General features: G+C 38.6%; 2 protein-coding genes across 3 annotated transcripts in view; both read left to right on the plus strand.

The window, feature by feature from the left end:
• The first annotated feature begins 2,391 nt into the window (after positions 1-2,391).
• rrad (Ras-related associated with diabetes) lies at positions 2,392-5,121 on the plus strand. Its single transcript, XM_008405095.2, has 5 exons — positions 2,392-2,537; positions 2,738-3,128; positions 3,611-3,684; positions 3,793-3,997; positions 4,142-5,121. The coding sequence occupies exons 2-5, from the start codon at positions 2,756-2,758 to the stop codon at positions 4,417-4,419; spliced, it is 930 nt and encodes a 309-aa protein (XP_008403317.1). The 5' UTR covers positions 2,392-2,537; positions 2,738-2,755; the 3' UTR covers positions 4,420-5,121.
• Positions 5,122-5,338: 217 nt separating this feature from the next.
• The window catches only part of cdh16 (cadherin 16, KSP-cadherin), a 23,477-nt gene continuing 18,569 nt past the window's right edge, over positions 5,339-10,246 (plus strand). The window contains exons 1-6 of one of the 2 annotated variants that reach the window (XM_008405097.1): positions 5,339-5,425; positions 5,743-5,884; positions 6,000-6,098; positions 7,712-7,846; positions 8,075-8,231; positions 8,791-8,949. In XM_008405097.1, the coding sequence (XP_008403319.1) occupies positions 5,840-5,884; positions 6,000-6,098; positions 7,712-7,846; positions 8,075-8,231; positions 8,791-8,949 (595 nt within the window). In that variant the 5' untranslated portion in view covers positions 5,339-5,425; positions 5,743-5,839. The remainder of the gene's footprint in view (positions 5,426-5,742; positions 5,885-5,999; positions 6,099-7,711; positions 7,847-8,074; positions 8,232-8,790; positions 8,950-10,246) is intronic. The other variant, XM_008405096.1, reaches the window with a different exon arrangement.

The following is a 10,246-nucleotide window of genomic DNA, read 5'->3' on the forward strand; positions in this document are numbered from 1 at the left end:
TATTTTATTGGTCAAAAGACATTTGATTATTGGTCAAAATGCACTGATATAAACTGACTTGCAGTTGAACTGGTTCTACTTCTTTCTAAAACCAAAGTAAAAAACAAATAATAAAATAGGACTCGGCAGTTTTAAACTCAATACAGCAGTTTGACCAGCAAAAATAAAATCTAAAAAAACAAGTTTAGTTCTTCTTGAGAAACTCTACATCAGTGCAACAGTTTGATCTACAAAATAAATAAAAATGATGCTTTTCACTTCTAAGACACCTTAGCTCCTCACTGTTAACTCAGTCTCACTTTCCAGCTCTGCATTCAGTACCAAACATGAGCCATAAAAAACACTGAAGCAAAAAGCCTAAATGTTTTTATTCTGTAATTTTTAGTCGCAAACATTTAACTAAAATATCTACTGATATGTGTTTCTGTCTCTGCCTCCCTCTGACTCTCTGCAACCTGGTGTTCCCGCATGGATTCATGGATTTACAACAGACACTACAGTAATTTACAGGATCAGAATGTGAACTAAATATAAAAAGTATGTTTTTATCATACAGAATGAGAATTTAAACAACTTAATTTTCAGATGTATACATTATTATACATCTCAACTCTATTTACTTTGTAGCAAAACTTTTCACTAATTTATTTTTAAACCTCCTCAAGCACTTTTCTTATCCTGTAATTAATATATTTGTTTATATAATTAATATAATTAATATAATTTTTATATCTTCACACTCTGAAACTCCACTTGGCTCTCCTATGCCTGACCTGCTCCTCTCATAATAAAATAGTTTAGTTTATTTAAAAATTAAAAACAGTTCATACATATTTAAATAAACTAAATGAAGACCTCACCAGAGCTTCTTCACCTTTCTTCGACATCATTCTAGCACTGCTGTTCTCCTAAATATCTAAATAATATAATATATAAATACACGTTAAGTGGTCGAGTATGATCAGGTGTTGCTCACTTTAAATAAAAAAAAGGCTAATTTCGCTGCTTTTTCAGTCTCATTCTAAATCATTGTGACTAGACTAGCTAACTTTTAAACAAAGTTAGCAGTAAAATTTTGGACATGTGACTATTCCAGAATTAAAACAGCTTAACCAAAAAGATTTAGTTCTATATATGAAAATAAACTCACAACAAGATGTTATAAACGAGCGATATTCATGGCAAAATTCCTGACAGATTGTTTACCTCATTCAAACGGAGTTTCTTTGACTCTGCTGCTGCCTTTACTCTGAGCGGCTCAGAGAGGGGAGGAAGCGCTCTGCTAATGCGCTGTTGTGCGCCTTCAAAATAAAAGCATGCGAGTGGAAGATTTTAAAATTCTTCGCAACTGAGGTAAAATTATTGGGGGGGGACGAATGTGACTCTCTCCAATATATCATGTCCCCCCCATTCGCCCCGCTTCCTACGCCTATGCTTGTACATGTATGTTGCTTGAAAGCCAAACGTGGCCTTCATGTGACATTTCTTTTTTCTTTCTACCTCTGCATAAAAGACTACTGTGCGTTTCAACACAGTCTGCCACAAGATGGCAGCAACACAATATAGGTAAATTTTCCAAACTGGCGCGATGGTAAGAGATCACCAGAGAGAAATGTATTAGATCCCTTTTTGATCATTAGAATTTGCAGCCTAAATTGACATAATTTGATTCCTGGCATGGATCAGTTTTGCTCTTGCAAGGTCAGGCTAGACAAGTAACAGAGACTGCAGCTGCAGGTTATGCTACTGCAGCGTTTCTGTCATTTTTGAAATAGGTGGTGCCTGGGGATGAATGAGAATTAGCTGCTACGTGTGGAGAATTTCTATGTGGTTAAAAAAATTTGACATGTTTATCTATATGTAGCTACCTCATAAAAAAATTGATTTTTTTTTTCCTCCAGTGCGCACGTTTATTTGGCCATTTCAACTGCAATACTATTAGAGAAACAAAACGCTGATATGATTCTTTGTTAAGCCTCACATTTGAGTCATAACAAGCCACATACCCCAAATATTACGCTCGCGAGTACGCTCCATCTTGATTTCACAATGAAGATCGAAATTTCATGTTATCACTTTCATTAAAAATATTAACTTCGCCCACATTTTGCTTTTAGATGTGGTGTTCAGCTTGCACATCGCAGAAAACTAAACACGTTTCAGCAAATTTCGCATTTCTTTTATGGCTTTTATACAAAGCGTGCATGCCTCCCTCTTTAAGTGGGCATCCCCTCTTAAAAAATGCATCGCTGGCCGCCCCCTCATCTGTGAGCTCCATTTGGTGCTGCGGAAGGGAGATTCCTTTCCAGTCACACTCCCCCCCCCTCCTCCGCGTGATGTTACCGTTACGCACCACCATAATAAATGGAGACGTGACTCTTCTGGGCGAATCCTTGCCGACGTCACTCCCGCTTGATATAAAGAAGCTTGAGCAGCAGCTCTGGACAGACTAAAGCAAAAGCGCCTTTTTGACTGCAGCGAATTTATAAAGCGAGAATTACAGGATTGCTATTGTTGGATTTATTTATCAGCCAAGGGTAAGTGTGTTTTTAAAGCAAAAGAAAATGTGAAACTTTAATTATAATTGGCGTGTGCTAATCAGCCATTTTATCTCATTGCATGACTTATTTTATTGCCTGAGCGTTAAATCTCTTTTCTATCCATCGTGTTTAAACTTTTGTTACTGTAAATGTGATTCACAATTCGCATATTTACGCATGGCGCTCCTACCCCACAGACCCACGGTACCCACACAATGACTCTGAACAAGGGTGACAAATTCCGTAACATGGATAAGAGGAGAGGAAGCGTTCCGTTCCCAATGAACCTTCCCAACCTGCACAGGAGAAGCATGCCCGTGGACGACCGGGATCTGCGCGCCACGACGCCGCAGACGGGGCAAACCGACGAGCTTTCCAACCTACTGCGCTGCACGTCCTACTCCCCAAGCGACGAGCACCGAGGCAGCTGCGCCTCGGACTCTTCTGACTCGGTGATCTCCACCGGGAGCGAGACAGACTCCCAGGTCTACAAGGTGGTCCTGCTCGGGGAGCACGGGGTCGGCAAGTCCAGCCTGGCGCGTGTCTTTGGAGGGCTTGAGGACGCCGGTCACGACTGCGATGAAGCAGGTAAATGGTGATGCCAAGAATGAGTCATCAGCCTACATTTATATACACACTCTCACTGAAGACTTTCATTGATACATTAGAGTGTGACAATTGTGTGGTTCTTTCAATGCACTTAAATTTGTGAGAAAGGGAAAATAGTTGTTGAATGAAATAACCAAATAAGCGTAACGCACAATTCATTTCAAATTAACAACACAGAGAAACGTCTTTATTTCAGACGTCTCTAACATTTTTGTGCTGCCATTGCGCTTCACTGAAAACATGTACATGAAGTATATATTTCCATCTTGAGTAGAATCGCACACCTAACATTATAATTTAAGGGGGAAATATGGAAGACAATATTTGCAGGCATTACCAACATTTTCCTGAAATATTTAGAGAACTAAAACAATGTCTGAAGAAAAATAAGTCACACAGATAACAGATAAGGTTGCTCTGCTGCCAGAATGTAACACAATATTTATCCCTTCTCCCCTCAGGAAATACTTATGACAGATCTATTTTTGTGGACGAAGAGGAGGCTTCCATTTTGCTCTATGACATCTGGGAGCAGGTGAGCATTATATATTATTAATGCAGTGTTTCCCCCCGCCCCCATTGACGGATATGTTATTTGTAAACTGGCCAAGCCTAACATTGGTTTCTGGTTTCTCTTCTGAAGGATAATAGCCAGTGGCTAAAGGAGCAGTGCATGAGGATGGGAGACGCATACATCATCGTGTACTCAGTGACGGACAAGTCGAGCTTCGAGAAGGCATCAGAGCTCCGCATCCAGCTGCGTCGAGCCAGGCAGTCGGAGAACATTCCCATTATCCTTGTTGGCAACAAAAGTGACTTGGTGCGGTCCAGAGAGGTGTCAGTTGATGGTGAGTTAGTGTATTTAATCAGTGAGATCAACAAGAGAAAGAGAAACAAACATGAGAGCCAAGGAAATAATTGGTGGTCTTGAATAGTGCACCTTTAAATCTTTTTTGTTTTGTTTTGTTTTCCTCTCCTTCGTCGGGTTACAGAGGGAAGCGCCTGTGCCGTGGTGTTTGACTGCAAGTTCATCGAGACGTCTGCATCGCTTCACCACAACGTGCATGCCTTGTTCGAGGGCATCGTCAGACAGATCCGTCTGAGGAAAGACAGCAAAGAGGAAAACGCGAGGCGCATGGCCAACTGCAGGCGCAGAGAGAGCATCAGCAAGAAGGCCAAACGCTTTCTGGGTCGCATGGTCGCACGCAAAAACAAAAAGATGGCCTTCAGGCAGAAGTCCAAGTCATGCCATGACCTTACGGTTCTCTGAGTAACACATAGGACAGAGAGACTAATTTATGTTTTTTTTTTTCCTTTTTCCTTTGGCCTCTGAAGACCTGATCCTGTGTGTGTTTTAACACTGATCCTAAAGGACTAATAGAGCTGTACAGAATATATTTTTGTTTTTCAATGCACAAACCAAAAGCTAAGACAGGATGTGATTTGCAAAAAAAGAAAAAAAAAAAAAAAGACCGGTATTGTAAAAGGATATCACAATAATGGTCACATCTTCTAAACTTTTGCAAACATTTTACTTTACAGTCTGCCTTAAACATTTTGCCATCATATAAGGATTCTTTTGTCTAAAAGATTTGATACCTTATTTCTAATCAGGTGCAAAGATTGTCTTGCTGTTTGGGTTGTTGTTGTGCTCCATTGTTGAAGGGGATTGATGTGTATATACCATAAGTAGGCATAGTGCTGAATGCAACAAACATCTCATCATTATCAATATCATCTGGGGTTCTAATATATACTTGAATGATGGTGCGCAGGTTCGTGCCTCGGTCAAGTTGCTGAAGACTACTCTAAGCTTAGGTAAAACCTCTTTTATTCTGTGTTGTTCCATGACATTGAATTCAGGTTGTGAATGTATGAGTAAAGCAATAAGTTAGTAATGTAAGCCTTGACATTGTTTGAGTTTTTTTGTTTACATAGATTTTCTTTTTCAATAAAATTGAAAAAAAAAAAGCCTTTTTCCCGCCCTCTCATTATTACCATGACAACATAATACGCAGAATGCAACTAAGAAGAATTAGTTGTTGTTTTGGGTGAGTTATCTGCCCATGAATATTTATTGATGCAATCAGTGGAACGGAACTTCTCCGGCTATTGGCTCTAAAGGGAGGAAATAGGGTAGTTAAGTCAGTTTTTTTTCCCCTCAATGTGTTAAACATTAATCAACCAAAAAGAGCACAAGTGTACAAATTTTCCACCCAATTCAAAGTTCTCTCACAGCTCTTAGAAGTAGGTATCGCAAGCATCACCAAGAGAAGGTAAGATGATCATTATTTACTTTGTGTGCATGTTTGTAACGCAACGTTCATTCTGGTTTAGCATCATCTATCTGTTTTTGATATTCAGGTTTTTCTTTTTTTTAATTCACTATTCCGCTCTGGAGTTGGAGACTTTGACTAGCATATCCTTTTAGATGGTTGAGGACCATTATATCCATTAGATGATTGTCAAACATTAAGCCATTGCTGGGTTATTCTTTGAATTCAGTGTAGCTTTGGCATGTACCAGTGATACTTCAAAACTCAAAGCATGTTTTTGTTGATCTTCCCCCTTGTAAACCGATCTGTATTTTTAGGTATAAGGTTTAGAAAAATGCCACAGTGAAAAACCAGTAACAAAGACAGTGTTGGTGTTAAGTTTTGGTAGTAAACGTGCCACATTAACAGGAACAGATGGCCGACAGGAAAGTCCCACCAATGCTCCTCGCAGTCCTTTTAGTAAGTTTATTTTTTTCTCTGTTTTGTACATGCCTTTGTTGGTTGTTTGTACACAGAAACTAAATATGTGAGAAAAAAAACATATTAGTAAGACACTTATTATCCTATTTCATAGCTTTCAGGGCTTCACACATTTGCACCGTGCTCAGGGGCAAATGTCAAAATTGGTGTTCCTGAAAACTACGATGGCATTTTCCCGTGGTATCTAGCTAAGGTAAGGCCCCATAATTTGCTTGAAGTACAATTTTTTTAATAAATACAAATGAAAGCATCAGATAACAAAAACTGAAATCAAAAATTAAGCCACTAAAAAATATTGCCTTTATAAAAACATGTGCTGTACCAATGAATTCTGTGTCGCAAGCTAAAAATACTAATTTCTTTTCTTTTCTTGTTTACAACTTCATCATTGCATAATGAAAAACCACAATTTCTCCACTGAAAGAAAATGAAGGTGGACAGTGAGTCAAAATAGCGTCTGCGTCTCTTTTATTTCTACCCTTTTTTTCTGCACTCAAGGTTGAAGATGCACGAACATGCTGGCGTCATCGCTCTTCCATAATTGGCATGTTCACAGTGCTTTTCTGGCACCCAACCCAGCCTCTGCTTTTAGTCCAGCTGGGTGGCAGGTGGGGTGTTTTATTCATACGTGTCACTCAGACGTCCTCTGGATTGCGCAGCTTCAAGAGTGCATGCATGGCTCATCGAATGGCTTTACAGAGGTGCCATTTTCCCCTACATAATAAAATATCCACTCCTTTTTTTTTTGCCAGACTTCCATTAACATGACATGCTCAGTGCTTTTCTTGGGGAATAATAACCATCCTTTGTGTTACAAATGGATTGGATAAAATAATTGCTTCAGATTTGGTCAAGGTAAAAAAAAACCTTTCATTCAGCTCCATTCGTCACAGAGCGGCCCACTCGTCTGTTCGCCTATTTAGACGTCTTCCATGATTCATTTTGCAAACCTTACTCGAGACCGCGGCTGATGTCCTTTACAAATCGTAAAGGGTGTTGTGAATAAATACTTTCGGGGCTGATTTATTTTCGCTTTGACCTTTCATCTGTTTTCCATACTTGTTTTGTCATGGTCAGGGTTGCACGAGGCTGGAACGTATCCAACAAAAGAGGCAGAGTAGATCCTGCGCAGGTACCAGTCCATCTCAGGATTAACTGGGACCGAGACGCATGGTTTTGATATTTGGAATCACAGCACACATGTCTACTGGCTCTTGAAAAATACCTCACATCCCTAGAACAAGTTTATATTTCCTTACGCTAAGAGCACAAACATATCCGTACGTTGTTGGAATTTTTTTGTGATAGTCCAGCTCAAAGTACTGTCCAGAATGTGAGAATGTAAAATGATTACTTGCTTTTCTGTCTTAATGAAAATGTAATTCAGAAAGAGAAAGTTACATTTTTATACCCACTCAAAAACCTATGGAAAAATCTTTAATGGCATCATAGCAGTTACACCCATTTTATAACTGCTGGCCAGCTTTTTGCATGTTTCCACAGATATTTTGACAATTTAATTGTGGTGACGAGCTCCAAGGCTTTGAGGTTGGAAAGCCTCCTTGCCACCCTAATCTTTAGCTATGGCCACAGATTCTGTACCAAATTCATTAATATAACACACATTACATTTAACAAGGATAACATTAACTTTAAGCTTTGGGCTTATGTGTAGATTTCAAAAGTTTTGTATTTCATCACTGTAAAAAAAAATATGATGCCAGCCTTTGGCCCGTTTTGCTTGTTTTTATGCCTGTTAACAGCAGCATAAACTCATGTTTCTATTTTCTCTCTTTTTCCTTACAGCTTCACAACCTGCCAAGTAACTATTCTGACCTGGTGTTAACTGGAGACGACGAGGGCATATTTGGAGTAGATGCCCAGTTTCTGTATGCAATAAAACCACTGGACAGAGAGAAACAGCCATCTTACTCGTTGCAGGTTCTACACTATATTGTCATGTTTCCGTTTTTCTTAGACTCCTAATTCTAGATCTCTTAAGATTCAAGAGATATAAAATTCAGTAGCTTGACACGTCCATGTTAAATTGGATCCATCTTGTGTCTAGTGTTGCAGAAGGGTTTAAAATCTCTGCTTCGATTGTGAGTAACTGTGAGTCATGCTGAAACAAAGCACACCGAGTTCAGGGTGCTGGTTTCTACCCTGCAGGTGTCCTTCAAACCATCAGGCGTCATTCAGAACATCAGATCGTCAGCTCATCGACAGACGTTCACTGTGGAAGTGTTTGTCATTGACAAGAACGACAATGTGCCCACCTTCATTGAAGAGAGCATGAGAGGCAGCGTTCAGCTCGGGCTTCTCAAAGGTATCTGTCAGTCTGCCCCAGGGCACCTGTGGCTACAATGTACTAGCTTGCTGTCAGTAGTGTGTGAATGTGTATATTCACACACTAATGACACTTATATTTATTTGGATGTATTTCTTCAGGGAGGCAACTAAAGTCCACAACAATTAAATCGTAGTAGAGTATATGCATCATATTAATGTAAAACACTATTCTTCTTCTGTAAATGTAATGTTACTCAATGAACACTTGTAACCATTAGCCTTAAGGTTACACAGTACTTAGGTTTGATTGCATCAAAGATCTTTTAGCACTTTGACATATAGGAGCTGGCACTGCAGTCACATTGATATCTGCTATTAGAAAGTAAATTTATTCTATAACCCTGTAAAAAAATAAATAAATATAACCCCCTTTATATATATGTATATGCTAAACTTTGTCTTTTTAAAACAAGTAATATTTGTACCCAATAATAATCACTGATACCTCTCATACAATATATGAGGTTGTTGTTATATGGTTGTTTTAGTTGTTCTTTAACTTCCTCTGTTGTCTCTGCGTTCTCTTTGTCTATTAGGCATCCCATTCATGCGAGTGGAAGCGGTCGATCGCGATGACCGTAACACTGCTCACGCCGAGCTGCGGTTCAGCATGATGGAGCAAACTCCCAGGATTCCCTCCAGTCAAATGTTCTTCATTGACTCCATAACTGGAGAGGTTTCCCTCACTGAGGAAGGTCAGTTGATGTAGTTATATAACATACCATCACCTGTAATTGGCAAAGAAGAAGTCTAATTTACTACCACTAATAATAATAATAACAATAAAACTAATAATAACAATAGTATCCCAAAGATTAGAGTGTCAGGAAGTAAAGAAATAATTAGTCACAAATCAATTATAGTGTAAAACATTTCCTCATTTTCTACCAATCCAAAACTTAGGAAAACAAATTCAGACAAACTAATTTAGTGAAACACTTTCAATATCTCCTCAGACCTTGACAGCAGCTACTTTTCAGCTGCAAATTGCCCTGTGTTTACTCTCCCTTGCAAGGAGATTTCATCAAATGGAGAACATGAAGGAGATTCATTTTTTTACTCATTTTCTTTTTGATTGACCTCAAGTTCAACACAGTACTTTTTTTTTACACTGTTGTGTTGAATCTTCTCATTACATCATTACTTGAATTATTATGAAAACAGACTTGTATTAATCTATTTTCTTGCATTTCTATAATATGGTTCCATTTTAATAAGAAAGTTTGCATGAACTCAGTGACTCTAAGGAGTTTGCTGAAGCAGCTACTTTTCAAATTTAGCCTCAAAAGTGGGTTTTCTCTATGACAGATTCCTTTTTTCTAACAACGAAATATCTGCATAGTTAGACGTGTAATTGGCTCTTCTGTGTAAATAAAACTGAGTCTGAAAAAGAAATAAACATAATTATTCGACATTGAGTTTTGAAATAAGCTTCAAACAAGTGGAATGACATTATTCTTTAAAATTTAGGGTTACTTTTTTATTCAAGCAGACACATCTTGGCATGGATTCACAGTGAATTCCTGTATGCTTATTTCTATTTCTGTGGCTGTGGTGTTTCCCCTTGTAACGGTTTGACAGGAGCTGGGAAACGTTCACACTTGCTGGTCCTTTTCTGCCCACACAGCTGCTGATTTCCAAGTGGCAAGGAGCACTAAAATTGCCTCCTTGATTTTTTTCTACTTGATTTTCAGACTAGCTGAAACTGGTTATGATTGCCTCTGCAATGAGCTTTTCAAGCCTTTTCTCTCCTCCATTTATGCATTTGATAAAAACAGCATCCAGGTGCTTTTTTTTTATGAGGAAAGACATATTAAATGTGTGATGTCTTGTTTGTCCGAATGAGTATGTGGTCAGTGACTGGTTCAGGGGCTTTTCATTGAATTGCTTTGTGTTTGCACGTGTGTTCATTTATTATCTAGGCCATTTTTCCAATAGATTTATTTTTATCACTCTGGGGTTTTATTAATGCTCATATATATATATAAATAT

This window comes from Poecilia reticulata, linkage group LG3 (genome assembly GCF_000633615.1).
Source record: "Poecilia reticulata strain Guanapo linkage group LG3, Guppy_female_1.0+MT, whole genome shotgun sequence".
Taxonomy (NCBI): Eukaryota; Metazoa; Chordata; class Actinopteri; order Cyprinodontiformes; family Poeciliidae; genus Poecilia; species Poecilia reticulata.

What these genes read in the sequence shown, in the direction of transcription:
- rrad (XM_008405095.2), top strand. Translation starts at nt 2,756, where the DNA reads ATGACTCTGAACAAGGGTGACAAATTCCGTAACATGGATAAGAGGAGA. An exon ending in TCACGACTGCGATGAAGCAG is followed by an intron (nt 3,129 to 3,610) that starts GTAAATGGTGAT and finishes TTCTCCCCTCAG; the next exon opens with GAAATACTTATGACAGATCT. An exon ending in TCTATGACATCTGGGAGCAG is followed by an intron (nt 3,685 to 3,792) that starts GTGAGCATTATA and finishes TCTCTTCTGAAG; the next exon opens with GATAATAGCCAGTGGCTAAA.